The sequence below is a fragment of the Anabrus simplex genome, chromosome 3 (assembly GCF_040414725.1).
Source record: "Anabrus simplex isolate iqAnaSimp1 chromosome 3, ASM4041472v1, whole genome shotgun sequence".
In the NCBI taxonomy this organism is placed as follows: Eukaryota; Metazoa; Arthropoda; class Insecta; order Orthoptera; family Tettigoniidae; genus Anabrus; species Anabrus simplex.
The window spans coordinates 76,536,174-76,554,269 of record NC_090267.1 but is presented as its reverse complement, the minus strand read 5'-3'; the positions used below and the strand labels follow the sequence as shown (position 1 = coordinate 76,554,269).

General features: G+C 40.9%; 1 protein-coding gene across 1 annotated transcript in view; it reads left to right on the top strand.

The window, feature by feature from the left end:
• The window catches only part of Trap1 (TNF receptor associated protein 1), a 550,461-nt gene that overhangs the window by 424,783 nt on the left and 107,582 nt on the right, over positions 1-18,096 (top strand). The window contains exons 7-8 of the mRNA XM_067144122.2: positions 9,360-9,469; positions 15,424-15,497. Coding sequence (XP_067000223.1) covers positions 9,360-9,469; positions 15,424-15,497 — 184 coding nt within the window. The remainder of the gene's footprint in view (positions 1-9,359; positions 9,470-15,423; positions 15,498-18,096) is intronic.

The window sequence follows — 18,096 nt, the reverse complement described above, 5'->3', positions numbered from 1 at the left end:
GTACGGAGATCACTCGTAACCGAAGTAGGGACTAGATGCTGTATCACAATGTTCAAACACCCTTCAAGAGGATAGCCACTGATATCACAGACCATTTACCGAATAGAATCACGGAAATTGCTACTTTCTTCTAGTCATGGACTATTTTGCCAAATGGCCTCAAGCCTTTGCCATCCCTAATCAGGTAGCTTCAGTAGTGGCAGTGGACAGTGCCCTGATGGAGAACTTTTTCAGTCACTTTGGTATCCCAAGGGAGCTGCACAGTGACCAAGGCGGGAACTTTGAATTGACACTGATGAAGGAAGTTCTCCTGCAGCTTGGTGTTCAGAGAAAAGAACGACATCTCTCCATGAAGACCGCCGAGGAGCATCTGAGGAAGGTGGTGTTGGCACAACAGAGGGACTGGGATGAGAGAATGCCCTTCTTCCTGATGGTCTCTTAAGACAACTGGCATGGCATCTGCCGACATGATGTACGGAAAAGAGCTACATCTGCCTTGTGATTTAATGTTCGAGATGGTCCCAGAGCTAGAACACCTCGCAACATACTAAGCGTGGGCATTAGTGGAGCAACTGAATGACATCCATGAGTATGCCTGACGACACCTCAAGGGAGCTAGATGGAGGTCCGGCGTGACCTGCTGGAGAATTTGGCACGATTCCAGGAAGGTGACTAAGTTTAGCTGTACCGACCTGTACGGACGAAGGGAAAGTTGCTGAAGCTGCAGGTGCCTTGGGAAGGTCCCTACACCATATCACCAGGATTAACGAATGAAGTCTACAGGATTCTACAGTCGCGTCCACGCAGACCAGTTTGCACCTTATGGCACCTTAAGGACTCGGCATGAGCAGCTTTAAGGAGGGAGCATTGTGACAATGAAAGCTGAGTGTTTAACGGCTGATGGAGCACAGTAATGTCAACGAGAGCGATAATGCCAGCACGGCAGTGACAATGTTGATGGAGTCAGCAGCGAGAAAAACTGCTGTGCTTATGAATTGCACCACCACATCTTTCGACTCCTCACAATAAGGAAGCTCCTGGAAGAAGCTGGAAGCTAATTAACAATGGACCAGGCATACTTAAAAGCTATGGTCAAATGTTCCGCCTTTACAATACAGGGTGTTTACAAATGAATATCGGAGTTTTAACGCCTTATAATATTGAATACGTTAAACTTACAGTTATACATTATATGTCAAATGAAAGAGCAACTCAGTTTTGTTTGTTGGCACCAGTGCGCATGTACGTGCAATGGTTTCGCCGCAATCCGCTAGACAGCGGTAGTAGCAAAGATGGCGACTAGTGAACAGAAAGCTTTTTGTGTTTTGCAGTTTGCAAAGACAGAATCTGTAGTTACTGTGCAACATGCGTTCCGCATTAAGTTCGGTTGTGATCCTCCAAGTGATAACAACATTCGCAGATGGTATCATAAATTTGAAGACACCGGTTGCCTTTGTAAAGGGACGAGCAAGGGACGACCAAGATTAAGTGAAGAGACTGTTGAGCGACTGAGTCATTCACTCGTAGCCCAAAGAAATCAGTCCGGAAGGCTAGTCGTGAATTACAACTATCTGCGTCGACCGTTTGGAAAGTTGTAAGAAAACGCTTACAGCTACGTCCTTACCATTAACAGTTATTACAGGCTCTAAAGCCGGCAGACCACAGATTACGTGCCAACTTCGCAAACGACATGTTGTTACATGATTATGAGTTTATGAATCGTGTTGTTTTCAGTGATGAATCGGTCTTTCACCTTAGTGGACATGTAAACACTCATAATGTGCGCATCTGGGGCTCAGAAATGGCTCTTCCGTCAGTTGGAAGAAAATGAGCCAGAGAACTTCATTTTCCATCAAGATGGTGCGCCACCTCACTGGCATAATGACGTACTACTACCGCTGTCTAGCGGATTGCGGCGAAACCATTGCACGTACATGCGCACTGGTGCCAACAAACAAAACTGTTTGAGTTGCTCTTTCATTTGACTGCTCGATCTGCAGCCGATGGCTGCTTATACTGCCTGCTCATTACAACATTTTAACATGGCACTAAATGAAACACTCCGTTTACAAATACCCACAGCAGGTGGCAGCACCAACCGGCTCCAGACCTGTCGGAATGAAATAGGGGGAAATAGGATAGACTGTACTTGTTTTCAGTGAAAATGGTGTACTGCTGCGTGCCTTTCTGCAAATCAAAGAAAGGGACACCAGAATGCCGTGATATTTCATTCCATGATATACCTTCAAGTACACAATTGCGTCGAAAGTGGTTAAGTATTATATCCTGGGAAGGAAACAGCAAGGGAAGTAAATGGATTCCTTCTGATTATTCCGTGGTTTGCAGTCTACATTTCGTAAATGACGATTTCAAAGTGACCAGCAAAACGCGAAAATTAAAAACAGGATCTGCACCCAGCCCTTTCCCTGATTATCCAGCTTATAAACAACCGCTAATTTCAGCGATGATTAAGAGAAGGGATTCAAGCACAGAGACGTCTAACAAGAGCTCTTCAAACACCATTGCAGAAAATGGTAAGCGAAAGGTTTGAAGTATTACATACTAAGTAATATAATATCTGGGGACACTAAACTGTTAATGTGAAGGTACAAAACAGAATAATATGCTGTCATAGATTCCATTGTCCGCCTCTGTGGTGTAGTGGTTAGTGTGATTAGCTGCTAACGCCGGAGGCGGGAGTCGATTCCCGACTCTGCTACGAAATTTGAAAAGTGGTACGAGGGCTGGAACGGGGTCCACTCAGCCTCGGGAGGTCAACTGAGTAGAGGTGGGTTCGATTCCCACCTCAGCCATCCTGGAAGTGGTTTTCCGTGGTATCCCACTTCTCCTCCAGGCAAATGCCGGGAGCTTCCTTCACCCTTCCATGTCTATCCCTTCCAAGGCCCCTGTTCAGCATAGCAGGTGAGGCCGCCTGGGCGAGGTACTGGTCATCCTCCCCAGTTCCATCCCCCCGACCCAGAGTCTGAAGCTCCAGGACACTGCCCTTGAGGCGGTAGAGGTGGGATCCTTCGCTGAGTCCGAGGGAAAAGCCAACCCTGGAGGGTAAGCAGATTAAGATTCCATTACGAGTCTTTTGCTAGCAGTATAAAATCCTGTCAATATGCTGCTCTTTTTATTACTATTATTATTTACGCAAGTAGGGCCTATTTAGTTAATTGGTTAATTCCAGTGGCTCGGGGGCTGGGGTGTGTGTGGCATCTTCAGCATTAGAAATCATCCTAGGTAGGGCTTTCATCTTCAAGATATGCAAGTCGCCTAATAGGCCGTCTATTATTATTATTCTCTGAGTATGTACTTGATTTACTGGAAGATTTTCGTGAGCCCCCTGAGTCAGTGTGTGTCACTTCGGAAACTGCTTACCAGGGATTAGTGTGTGGTTATTTAGTGCGTGTAATCGAAGAAAAAACAGAATGCAGCACGTGCTTGAATAACGTTTCTACCTCATTTAATTCATCCCCATTGATAGCTGCGCTAGCCCTAGCAACGATTTATTGGCCTAATTATGCGGCTTCAGAAATTTGTTGAGGTGGCTCTACCGTACTGCAAGAAATCTGCAAGTCTGCTCCAGACTATAAAAAACTATGTTCTACCTTCTTTGTGCCAATGTAAGTTTTTAAAGTGTTTTAGTAACAATAAGCACCAGGAACTTGTGTCAGAAACTGTGGTGGCCAAAGTCGTGAAACCTCTACTTAGTAATGTAGGGAAGTACCATACAGACAAAGTTTCCAGGTTTTCTTATTCGTCGAAACATCTTTCTCGAAAAGTGCTGAAGCTATAACTCTCTAAGAGCACCACTTTATACGTAAAATTCTTTAATATTTCTCTTACTTTCAGATTTTAAATTTTGCTGGTATGCTTATCTAGTTGTATTCATGCGGTAAATTGGTACGTTTGGTGCTGCAATCTAGCGGCAGATTGTTTGTAAGGCGTGTTACACGTTTGAGTATGGAATGAGCAGGCAGTTTAAGCAGCCATCGGATGCAGATCGAGCAGGCAGTGCATTTGACATATATAATGTATAACTGTAAGTTTAACGTATTCAATATCATAAGGCGTTAAAACTCCGATATTCATTTGTAAACACCCTGTACTATAAATATTTTATTTAATTATTTAAATAACATTAAAAAACGGAACATGTTTCATCTATCTTGGAAACATCATCAGCCAAAAAGTTTTTAGATTAAGAACAAAGGACAAGGACAAAACACATTAAAAATAATTCGGACTGCCAGATGCGTCAGTTAAAATGTTGAAGAATATGCTGGAATGTTCTTAGCACATCACTTGAAAACTCAGTACGTTTACATGGTGATTGTGATCGATTGGAGTACACTTACCGTATTGAATACGATCCCCGTTTACATGTAGTAGGCTATTTGAGTATCGTATTGAATCCGCCAGGCAACATCGATGTATACGAACGATGCAGAATTGTAGTAAAATCGATATCACCGTTTAGAATTTAAAACCGCCAAATGCAGTAGAAGGCCAGGAGATAACTTTCAGTTTTGAAAGTATGTGTAGTATTCCAAATGTAATTGGTGCAATAGATGGAACGCACATTCCGTTTTTACCGCCAACAGAAGGTTATCGCGATTTTGTTAATCGCAAGGGCTGGCGGTCTTATATTATGATTGCAGTTGCTGATCATTTATACAGGTAAATATATTTATTGGCTTATTATATTTGCTATTTGGTCAGAACTTTGATGATGATGTTGATTTCGTCAGAACAAACATGGAGTGTGTGTGCAGTCATTTTCAATACGATTTGTACAATCCGCGTTTACATGGAACTCAATTCGAACCGAGTGCGATACGATCCCAGATTTTACCGTATCGACCTTGAGATTAAATCCGAACCGAGTCCCCATGAAAATTAAAATATTGAACACATAAGATGGTTCAATAAAATTGGTAATAGAGTCCTTCTTAACGTGATGATGTTGTGTTGACATACAGTTTGCCGATGCGTCGATAGAAACTTGGTGATATGGAGCAGAATGTTTAGCTCCAGTAGAATAAAGATAATTGTTAAACGTATGTTATATACATCTGATTTGTCGTACTTATTTCCCATGTTATTGATATTCCGCCTACTTTTTATCAAGAGCCGGCCCCACGGTGTAGGGGTAGCGTGCCTCTGCCTCCTACTCGGAGGCCCCGGGTTCGATTCCCGGCCAGATCAGGGATTTTTACCTGCATCTGAGGGCCGGTTCGAGGCCCACTCAGCCTACGTGATTACAATTGAGGAGCTTTCTGACGGTTAGATGGCGGCCTGGGTCTAGAAACCCAAGAATAACGGCCGAGAGGATCCGTCGTGCTGACCACACGACACCTCGTAATCTGCAGGCCTTCGGGCTGAGCAGCGGTCGCTTGGTAGGCCCTGGCCCTTTGGGGCTGTTGCGCCTTTGGGGGTATCAAGAATTGTTAACATCATCACGCCAGCAAGATAAACTCAATACCATTTTACTGGAACCCTCACTCATGATCAACCGTTTAAGTGAACATACGGCAGTACAGGCTTTATAATGAAATTCATTTTATGCAATGGATCAGGCACCCAAAATGACCTGGAAGTGAGAACTACTAGAATTTTCTATGGACCTTTGTAAAGAGTGCAGCTGGGATACACCATTCAAGTGTGGCATCAGTTTCAGGTGAGCCAGTCTTCGTGCATCACTAGTGAGACAAGTAAGGAGTATGAGCCGGTCGCTAGTCTGTGACAAGTGGTTTATCAGGAGTGAGTCTGTCGGAAAGCTGCACAGAATTTAACGAGGGTTGCTTTGTGGACTATTCTGGAATGGGTCTGTAGGAAGCTGTGTGGAGAACAGGAGTTTGGCACCCTGGTGTTCGAGTGTGAGTTAATGTGTGTTAATGATGATGAGTAAAAACCATGTTGAGTGGAAAACTTAAACACGCGTGGACTTGTCATTAACTTTAAGTAGCTCATTAAATTGAGTGATAGTAAAACACACTACCTCCCTGTGTAGTAATTGTAGTACCAGGCTGAGTGGCTCAGACGGTTGAGGCGCTGGCCTTCTGACCCCAACTTGGCAGGTTCACTCCTGGCTCGGTATTTGAAGATGTTCAAATACGTCAGCCTCATGTCGGTAGATTTACTTGCACGAAAAAGAACTTCTGTGGTACAAAATTATGGCACCTTGTCATCTCCAAAAACTGTCAAGAAGTTAATGGGACGTAAAAACAATAACAGTTTTATTAGTAATTCTAGTTTTAAGCACTGTGGTAACATCCCACAACACTTTATAATAATTCTTAGCTCTTCATATCCACAGTCGACAAACTGAACAGTGTCATTTTTGTCATTCTTTGAAGAACTCTTATGATCTATATGTCAGAAATAAACCCACCAACCTGGGAAACACTTGCCAAGGACCATTTACTTAGGTGGCAAAGTGTCTGTGCCTCAGTTCAACACTTTGAACAAAAACATCGCAGACATGAAGATATTAAGCGACAGGAATGCAAACTTCGCCAAACCCAGCCAAGATCCTCCCCCGTCCTTCAGCTGCGCGATGTGTGGCCGTATGTTGGCCTGTACAGTCATCGGAAGTTTAAACACGAAGTGCTGTGAATTGAAGTGAGCTATTAGCCAGGAAAGCTGTAAACTCAGAAACGAGTAACTGCCAATGACGACGACGATGGTGTATAATACAGCTACTCAACTTCTATCCACTTAAAGTATTTTAAGGGTCTGGTAATATAGTATTTTCCTTGAAATTTACTAACTTCTCCCTAGAAACTTCATTTTCTGCATTGTATTCCCTTTCTGAACTGAACAAATAAGTTTTTAACAATCACTATTACTTGTCATAAGACAAACTATTGAGCCAGAATTTACCCTGAGAAGGGGATCATCATCTACCAACATGAATCTGTATTTAGCAGCTTATGATTCCAAAACAGAGGCTAGTAGTCCTCCTTTATGCAACAATTACCACAGCCTTAAGCTTCAGAGGGGCTACTCGGCTGGCTGTGTGGTGCTGTGGGGAGCAAGATGATCATGAGAGAGGTCTGGCCGTTTCAAGAATAAACAGCTAAAGAAGGAGAAGAGCCAGAAAAGCCTTCCCAGGCTTTGCAAATCTCATGCTGTTGGGATTGAAAGAGAACAAAAGTTGATCAGGGGAGGATGGTGTGGGAAGGTGGAAGGTGACGAGCTAGGAATGAGTAGCTAAGGGCCCCATAGTTAGCACTCCAAGCTCCCTAGTTACGAGCAAAATCTTTTAGATTCTCTTTGAATTTTTCATTTTTCATTTCTGTGTGTGACTGGTAATTAATAAGGTGGCAAGTAAACAAGACTTTAATCTTCAGCTTGTGAGTAGTAACATAATACAGTTTATTTGGATTCAGGGAAGTTTTATTGTGGTCTTCAATTGAATTAGTGGTGAAGAACCAAATGCTATAGTGAACTCACATAATTGCAATCCATCTGGGTTGTATGGAGGTTATATCAATAAATGCTCAGTATGTTTTGGAAAAGATCAGTCCATTATTGAGCCCAATATAACAAGGAAGGTGTCTCTTGCATGTTCTTCAGAACCAATTTCAAATTCATGTATGAGTTGGGAAATAAGTCCAGACGAATGAGGCCGGCACGAGACTACATACTATTAGACTGTGCGAGACTGTCCTCATGATAGATGCTCTGTGACTTGAAAAACTATGGTAGTATTTTCGTCAGGAGTTGCTGTACTCACTTCATAAGTCATTCTTAATTTCTCTGATGCTCTTTGTTTGTTGTTCTCAGCAATTTATGACAATTCAATTAATCAATCAATCAATCAATCAATCAATCAATCAATCAGAGTGTGTTACAAGAATGTTGCAAACTTTGAGCTGGGAAGATTTGGAAGTAAGAAGACGAGCTGCTCAACCAAGCAGTTTGTTCTGAGCTGTCAGTGGAGAGATGGTGTAAAATACCATTAGTAGACAAATAAGCTTGAATGAAGTTTTTAAAAGTAGGAAAGATCATAAGACAGAGTTTGAATTCAGGAGAACAAAAAGGGGCAAATATTAATAATGTTATTTGCTTTACATCCCACTAACTACTTTTCCACTTTTTGGAGGCGCCAAGGTGACGGAATTTAGACCAGCAGGAGTTCTTTTACTTGCCAGTAAATTACCAACACGAGGCTGACATATTTGAGCACCCTCAAATACCATGGGACTAAGCCAGGATCGAACCTGCCAAATTGGGATCAGAAGGCCAGTGCCTCAATCGTCTGAGCCACTCAGTGGGGCAAATATTCATTTATAGGAAGAGGATTAGGGATTAGAAGAATGTTCAGTGTTTGATACATTTCCAGCTTCTTTGAAATCATTTAAGAAAAAAACAATAAATAAATTGATAGGGAATCTGCTACCTGGGTGACAGCTCTAAATACTGATGAATGGGGCTTGATTGATTGTTTGAATGAAAGATTGATGGATTGATTGATTGATTGATTGATTGATTGATTGATTGATTGATTGATCGATCGATCATAGTCAGGTTGTGAGTTTCACTAATAGGAAAAAGTCCTGTCAGTTTTAATTACTGCATTGATGGGGTGAAAGTTCCGTATGGGGATCACTGTAAGTACCTAGATGTTAATATAAGGAAAGATCTTCATTGGGGTAAATCACATAAATGAGATTGTAAATAAAGGGTACAGACCTCTGCACATGGTTATGAGGGTATTTAAGGGTTGCAGTAAGGATAAAGGCAAGGCCATATTAGTCTCTGGTAAGACCCCAACTAGAGTATGGTTTCAGTGTATGGGACCCTCACCAGGATTACTTGATTACTGGAAAACAATCCAAGGAAAAGTAGCTTGATTCGAATTTCTGATAAATGACTAGTGTTATGAAAATGTTGCAAAGTTTCGGCTGGGAAAACTTGAGAGAATGTGGAATGACATTAGTAGACAAATAAGTTTGAGTGGTGTTTTTAAAAGTAGGAAAGTTCACAGTATGAAGATAAATTTGGAATTCAAGAGTACAAATTGGGGCAAATATTTGTTTATAGGAAGAGGAATTAGGGATTGGAATTATTTACCAAGGGAGATGTTCAATAAATTTCCAAATTCTTTGCAGTTATTTAAGAAGAGGCTAGGTAAACAACAGATAGGGAATTTGCCACCTGGGCGACTGCCATAAATGCAAATCAAATTGATTGATTGATTGATTGATTGATTGATTGATTGATTGATTGATTGATTGATTGATTGATTGATTGATTGATTGATTGATTGATTGATTGTGTTCAAATCTGTTCTTGTTCCATCTTATTTTCAAGTAATAGATAAGTTTCTGTAACTTCTTGTTCAACAGGACAGGCACGTACGAAATCCAGGAGGCCGAGGGAGTGCAGTATGGAACCAAAATTGTAGTTCACTTGAAACTGGACTGTCGAGAGTTCAGTGATGAGGACACCATTATGGGTATGTACTGCATCTATCTGTGTTTTCCAGGCATGCAGTGGTATCAGTGATATGCTACCTGCTTCCCAACCTTTTACGAGCTAATATGTTCCACGAGTCTTAATTTAATGTATTTTGTTTGTTGCTGAATTAATTTCCACAGGAATACCATCAACATATGATAGACTTTCAATGGTGGTGGTGGTGGTGGTCTGGCCAAGTTTGCCTTGATACAGTAGATAAAGTAGACTATACAGCCAGCGACTCAATGCTAGGTGTCATGTGGTGGAGCCCTTGTAGATGGGCAAATGGGGCCATCAGTGGAGGAAATGAAGCAAGGCCAAATCACTTCACCTGCAATGATTAATAATGGGACACTGACTGGCCGAAGCCATGAATAAGCCAAATCACTCAAACACCATTGAATTGATACAGTTTGCATTTGGGAAATTAAGTGAAAAGGTGCAAAAGCTAGAGTCATCGGTGATGGTTTTAAGCTTTTATGCTGTGGTACAACACTTGGTTGAAGCGGAGCTACTGCTGTTATATGCAAGTGGCTGCAAAACAGTGTCACCGAAGTAAGCCACATCTCTGACCGTCTAATGAGTGTTTGAATCATCTTTGAATCAACATCTCTGCCCATTGCTTTATGCTATGTTCCACAGACTGATTGCCCAGAAGAAGATTAGGATAAGTTCAGGTTCAGGAAGTGTTCATGGATATGTTCCTTATCACATAATATAAACACAAATAGTTCACCAATTATTACAGTTTTATTTTCTAGCATAATATTCAAGCCTGAGAATTATGTTGTGTCATTCTGGTACAAAAGTGGTCATATCATGAGGACTTGTTCAGTTACGTTAGTGGTCACGTGCCGAACGTTTCGCTCTCTTCACAGTCAGTGCTAAAATCAGTTAGATCTGTTGCTTGTTCTGTTGTGTTATTCCTTTCTTTTGTTTTATATTTGTCTTGAAATGGACTTACAGGGTATTTATTTCACAAATTTGTAAAATAGAAATAGAATATAAAGCAATACAATGCAAGGATTTTTTTATAAAATAATGCACTGTACATGATAAATATAAATACCCCAAGTAAATTAGACACATTGTAACTACAACAAAAATATTACAGATTTTAGTTACTGTTTCATTCCTATAATTGTTCTCTTTTCGACTGGAACAGTTCATTAATCATAGTCGTCTCCGGCCTATTCGATGCCACTGTTCTTACAAACTTGTAGGGTATATTCCTTACAAATTGGCATAAATAGAAGATGAAAACACTTTGGGGCATAGTTTCGCGGAAAAGTTAAATTGCAGTGCCGTCTGTTATTGAAAAATCCTCTGCATTTGTATATGAGCCTTTCAAAATTGCAGTCACGTAAAGAAGACCAAAAAGAGCCAAGAATTCTTCCTTGGGTGTCCTTGGCGTCTCTTTCTTGTTCATATTCACCCTTCATCTGTGCCATTGTAATGTTTGTCTGAGGTTGATGCGTCTTGTCATCGATGTGCTCAGTGCACAATGGATGTCCCACACCGTGTAGTTGACCTTTCCAATATAACTTAGCCCTGGTGCACGTTGCTCCTCTTCCAGCTCTTCTCCCGATACCTCTGAATCTGTATCATGATCACTGCTTTCTACGTGGTCCCTCTCGCCCTCATTTTCACCGTCATAAGCAACACCATATTGTTCCAAATCACTTCCACCAACCGTATTTGTTACTTGCTTTAGTCAGACACGCGGGTCACCTATACGGTGTCAAATTGAAAGACCTGCACCAGGCCACTCTGGAGGCCACACGCCATTATTACTTGCTTTAGTTCCTGTTTCACTTCATCCATTCATTGAAGGATTTACTGTTCTTGTGGATTAGCCATTGGATAACTACAAAATCTTCAGAACATTTCAAAGATTCAGTATATATCACTAGTGAAAGGACACCCTAACAATTAAAACAACACATTGTAGATGCATTATTGTGTTCTAATAAAATAGTAACACTATTGGTCGCATGCTGAGCAAATCCCTCAACGAGCGCATTCCATAGTAAGAACAAAAATAATTCTTTTCTAGTGGACGGCTGACTAAAACTGATCATCCCATGTGCAAGAGAAGGGATTGACAGTGGAATAACTAGAAGTAAAGGGGGCTGTGCACAAGGGTTGAGCAATGACAATGAGGCATTCTCTCACCACGCCATCAGTGCTGGGTTAATTCCGTCAATCCCATAGTGGCTGCAACTGTCATGTTGTCCAATCTCGGGATGGCTTTCCATATGGCACAAGGAACAGTGCTGGAATTGCGAGTTTTAGTGTGTGCTGAGGCATGTGATCTAGTGTTAGAAAATATATTCCTTAAGAAAGGAACATCACACCTTGTCACATAAGTAGTAGTGGAGGCATTGAAACTCAAATTGGCTGTTGGATGGAGTGGAGAAGAGACCTGAAGATGGTAATGGATTTAAAAGTCATTCCATCAGACAACACTGCACCCTATCATAAGCTCGTGATCTTGGATTTCCATATTCATCTCCCCTCTTCCACCATGCCCATCACTACCACCAGTTGTGAAAAGTGGTGAAAGCTCCCCAATCAAAAATCACAGTTCAAAGATTCCATTAGCCCGCTGCCAGTTGAAAATAACCACCAAACATTGGAAGGGTTCACTACCCAGATCCGACTAAGAGCGAAAGAAGCCTTTCGAATGACAAAACCAGGAAGATCTCTTTGGGCACATGTTTGGTGGTAGAACAAACATGTACAACAAGCTGTGAAGTCCAAGAAGGTTAATGTAAAATATTATAAAACAAAAGGTAATGGTTTCCACCTATTCAATACTATTTATTGTAACCTTTATTGCTCTTCAATATGGGGTAATATGAAATTATCACCTATGATCCAAGAAGGTTGTCGTAAAAACTGGCTCCGATTAAGAACCAAGGCTGACCTATCCCAATACTATCAGCTCAAATCTCAAACCAAACTGCTGCAAAGGCCAGGTTCTATAATGACCTCTATGAACAACTAGATAGGCCTGAGGGAGCAAATGATGGTACAAATTGGCCACATCTCAATGTCGTGCTACAGAGGACGCAAGATATGTAATGCCCATGAAGGATGCAAATGGCATCTTCTACAAAAATCTGTAGACATTCTCAAACAATGGCGTGAGCACTTCCATTCTATATGCAACGAAGAGTTCCCACATCTACCAATCCCCAGTGCTGAGTCTGTCCAGCCTGTCCCATCACCTGAGATGAAGTCACTAGAGCCATAAGTGTAATAAAAATGGTAAAGCAACTGAACCTGATGACATCTCTCCAGAATTCTGGAAGCAGTTGGAATGATGGGGAGCAGAATCCCTAGTTGAATATTTTAATAAGTGCTTTGTAGTAGACAGTACTTCATTATCGAAGGCTGTTAACTTCCGGTACCATAGTTCCCACGTAACCATCGACGGTGACCTATCTTACACCAGAGCAATGGTAAATGCTATCTGGATGAAATGGCGTCAGGTCACATGTGTTCTCTTGACCATAAAATCCATTACACCTTAAGTCTTGAGAAGATCTACTGTACAGTTGTCTGTCCTGTGGCTTTATATGCATCCGAATGCTACGATAGTCAATAGGCCTTACACAGCTAGACCACCTTAAAAGTGAAGACGTTTGGAACACCTGATTTCATTCAAAATGAGGGAAGCAACAGTGCAGTGGTAGGGACACATGATCAGAGAAACGATGAATTCATTGGAAAGGCATGGTTCTGAACCAGCTGCATAGCATCTTTGGGAAAGAGTGAAAAAGTGATGGATGGATTGCCTGGTCTGATGCAGCAGATCGAGTGAAATAGAGGGTGAAGTGCAAAAGTCAGACCCTAGAACATAAATGGGAATAGTGTCAGGAATAATTCTTTTTCCTTTTCTTTTCATTTTAGCCATCTGAGGACCACGTTAATTCGTATCACCTTTGTTTCTTCTGGTCTTTCTCCTTGTCCACTATTCTTTCATTCTCATACTTTGCAAACTTCTTCATTCTTCTATCCAAGATGATTTTGTTCTGGGCCTAGTTCTGTCCTGAAAACTTGTGCAAGCCTGAATTTTTTATTTAAAAATTGATTTTAAAAACAATCTCTGGTTCCTGTATTCAGATTTTTTTCTAGATCCCTTTATACCTCTTGGATCCAATGTACTTTGGTTCTCTTGTTCATAAGAAACTGTATTGTTTGCAGTGTTAACCTCCCCGGGTTTATTCTCAGGATGTGTCCGAAGAACACGCTCCTTCTTTTCCATATGATGCTCGATATTTTCTCTATCTTGGTATACAGTTCTTGGTTTGCTGTTCTTCTAAATTGACCGTCTTCTATTCTTCGCGGTCCCAATATCTTTGTGAGAATCTTTTGTTCCACCATTTCTGTTGTCTTAAGTACTCCAGATCATACTAGGTTGTACCTTAATTAAGGCCATGGTTACCTCCTTCCCACTCCTATCCCATGGTCAATACAAGATCTATCCGTGTCAATGGGACATAAAGAGAACTGTTCAGAAAAAAAAAATCTACTCTAGTGCAGCTCTTGTAAGGCAGAATCGCCAATGAGCGTGGGTAGCATCTGCCATGTATAAAAATTGTGTTATATTGTGGTGAAGGATAGTGTTGTGTTTGGTGTGTGAGTTGCAGGGATGTTGGGAATGGTACAAACGTACTGAGCCAATGAAATTAACCAATTAAGGTTAAAATCTCCAACCCGGTCGGGAATCGAATCTGGGGCCCTCTGAACTGAAGAGCACTATGCTGACCATTCAGCCAAGGAGCAGGTCCTAATAATAATAATAATAATAATAATAATAATAATAATAATAATAATAATAATAATAATTTTTAAGAAATAAATGCTACAGGCGATACCATAAAAAAAATGGTAAAATCTTTGGAATTCTGGTTGCAAATCATAGATACCCGGAAAAAGATAAAAAGACCACTGGAAAACAGTTGACAGAAGATTGGAAAAAACACCACAGTGAATTCATGAAGAGATTTTAGAAGAAGAAGAAGAAGAAGAAGAAGAAGAAGAAGCCATAAGGCGACGCTAACAGGTTCGAATGCGCCCTTTAAATTGGGCATAATGAAGAAAGAAAGAAAGAAAGAAATAAAGAAAGAAGAATATGGTTTCTGCCTACATGTCAGTTTTGATGTTCTTTTACTCTGCCAGATGACTGATAAACTTGTAACTCTGTTGGGTAACCTGTGGCTAAGTTTTTAACTCGTCAGGTAAATGCTAAATAAATGTGTTGTCAGATATCTTTTATATACCAACTTCTTATGACATGAAATACCAAATGAACTTCTTTTCAGTGTGGGTTTTAAATCCAGGATCTTGAGACCCAGAGGCTACTGATCCACAGATATTGCTGAGTTTTATGATGAGCACAACAACAATGCAAGAGAATCATTCTTGCAACTGACACTTAACCCTAAACTTGCAGACTGTTACTGTCTCAAGTTTGACCACGAGGAAGTTAATAAGAAACTCAGCAGACAGTGGAAGCTCTATGTTTTCCATATTAATGGAATTGTTTTTGAATATTTCTGTGAATCTGCAGTGGCATTTGTTTCCATAGTGTATGTACGTTACACTAGTATAGATGGCAAGTTAAAAAGGGAAGAACTACCAGTAACATTGCAATAAGTAATTAATGTTAGCTACTTGGTTTGGGTCGTGTAGCAGTTGCTTGCATTTGGGAGATAGTGGGTTTGAATGCCGTCGTTGGCAGCTCCAAAGATGATTTTCCATGGTTTCCCATTTTCACCTTCAGGCAAGTCAGGCTGTACCTTAAGCAAGGCCACAGTCGATTCCTATCTACTCCTAGCCTTTTCCTGTCTCATCATCACCATAAGACCTGTCTGTGTCGGTGTGATATGAAGCAAATTGTAAAAAATATAAAGAAGTAATTGATGTTGATGTGTGTTCCAGAGGTGATCAAGAAGTACAGCAACTTTGTTGGCAGTCCCATTTTTGTAAATGGAAAGCGAGCCAATGTCATCCAGGTGAGTTGCATTTCTGGATAGCACATTAGTTGAGGTAAATAAGATTTTGTTTTAATTTGCTAATCAGCCTGGGCAGACTGTTACTTGTGGCCGACATCCAACTATTCGTCACGTTCTTGTGTAGTATATTTCATATGGGAAAGTAAGGATATGCTATAATCGGGTAAGAGCTTGAAACATGCTGCTCCAGCATGGTTTCCATAATTTATTACCAATGTTTCACTGAATTGGTTTCGACCTGTTACTATATGTGTTTCCGGTTTTAATCGATAGAGGACAGCCCCCTCTGTCGAGAACATTAATGATCTTTTCTCGACTAAGTCTTTAACTATCTTCTCCTTGGTTTATATTCTGTTCTGAGGATGGTGGCTTATAATAATATGGGACCCTCACACACAGGAGCTATGTTAGTGCTTTTCAAATGGATGTATCGTAAGTTTAAAACCGTGCTGATCGCTGCACGATTAACGTGTTCTGATGCTTGTTATTGTGGGTGATGTACCATTTAGTATTTGTATTTCTCCCTTTTTTGGCCGACCGTAACCCGTCTTGATACTCGAAGAGAGGAAGGCGTGTGTGAGAGTGTGTTGTTGATATAATAGTGGTGCATTCATAATCTGAGTCTCTGTGCATTATAATGAATTTCTCAATGAGACGTCTTTGCTCTCGTTTGGAATTATGATCTGTGTGTCGGCCGTCGAATTATTATGGCCGTACACAGCGATGTTTGTGGCAGATCTACGCGTGGCCTTGAAGCCACGACATGTGCTGTTGTCATTCTACTACTATTGACGTTTGGCCTCATTGATGTTAGGTAATATTGCACTCTACGAGTTGACTGGATTGATCTATTCGCACCATTTGTCACTGTTATCTGCCCTCGAGGCGATTGGTTCGTATGGCTGAATGAATGAATTAATGAATGAGTCGAGTATTTAGATGAGGAAGTGTCGGCCTATCTAATTTATGTTTAACTTTTCGTTATTTGCCCCTTTTATCTCGGGTTCTATTTTTCTCCTTATTTGGTGCGCGCCCTGATCTTTTTCGACCTGGGCGTCGCCATGTTGATTTATTTTGTTCCTTGGCCGCACGATGGCCCGTGTTTATCTGATTGATTCATCCTATGTATCTTTTTCTCTTTGCCCGCTGGGGTTATTCTTTTCTGGTCTACCCTTTTTTGGGTGTGTGCGCTCCTTGGTGTGTGGGGGATCCTAATGAAAGGAGATCATAGTATTGTTTAAAAAAAAAAAAAAGAGAGAACGGATAAGAAGTAGGGGGTGGAATGAATAAGGTACTCCCGATTTGTAATCATGTGTTGACCCTCATTAGTTAGTCTTCTCGCAATTGTTATATGCGAAATCTTCGTGAGTAAAAATGCTAAGATCCCTTGCGTAATTCTGCAACTGTGCATGTACGTATTGATGAGATATGGATATCACGATTAATTGTCATTGGTGCTAACCCATATACGTATGTATTACCCTATTATATCTTATGTTTTCCTTTTCAATTAATTCTTTAATTAACGTTGTTTTTCAATAAACATTCATTTATCACTTATTCGGGTTTCGACTCTTAGTAGTGTTAGTTTATGCTAAAACTAATTAGGTGAATAACATTTCCAGTTCAGGGCAAATTTATACGCCCTTCTTGATCGTGATTCACGTGCAGTTTCCTCTTTTATCCTCCTTTTTTTTTGTCTACGTATTTATTTTTACTTGAGGGAGGGTGTGGCTCAGTAAATGGTAGCAGAGACGTGCTCGATCAAGATATCTCATCTGGAAAAAGCACGGGTGAGATAGAACTGGGAATGGTATTCTGTTTCGGATACGTTAAGGAAAACCATTATTTATTTTCGATTTAACCTTTTGAAACTTGTTATATTAATTCTGATCTTGTGTGTCGTTTATTAATTAACTCTTTCGATGACCATTGTGTATGTGTGGGTTTTTCATTGCGGATAAAACCTCGGTTGAGACATGGAAAGTGATAAAGTTGTTGACATGAGTGGTGAGAGTGATGTATTTGCTGGAGAGGTCACCGATGTCGAAAGAGAAAGGCGTGAACGTATTAATCGGGATAATGCTTCTGCCCTGTCAGGTAGTGAGAGTAATGTGTGCTTAGGAAATAACAATGCTGTTGTTGATAGAAATTGTGGCCTCGATGAGAATCGTGTCGGTTTGGTTTCCCCCTGTTATGGACCCAGTAGTGAACGTAGTCCTCATATTAACCCCGTTTTCGATATAGTTAGGAAATGGAAGCTCAATTTCTCCGGGGAAGGGGAAAATTCTAATGTGGTTGAATTTCTTGAAAGAGTCGAGGACATCGCTGAATGCAGCTCAATACCCCTTAACCTTTTTGTTCCTGTAATTCCGGGGATGCTCGAAGGGCCGGCGTTAAGGTGGTTTAGGTTGGTTAAAGCGAATGTCCGATCGTGGGAGGATTTCGTTGATCGCATTAAAAAACGTTTCGGGTTGTCCGACATGGATTATCGTCTGAAACAAGAGATCTTTAGAAGAACCCAAGGTGTTGGGGAAGGTGTTGACGACTATGCAACTGGTATTTTGACCCTGTATAACCGATTAAGTGTGAAGGTTCC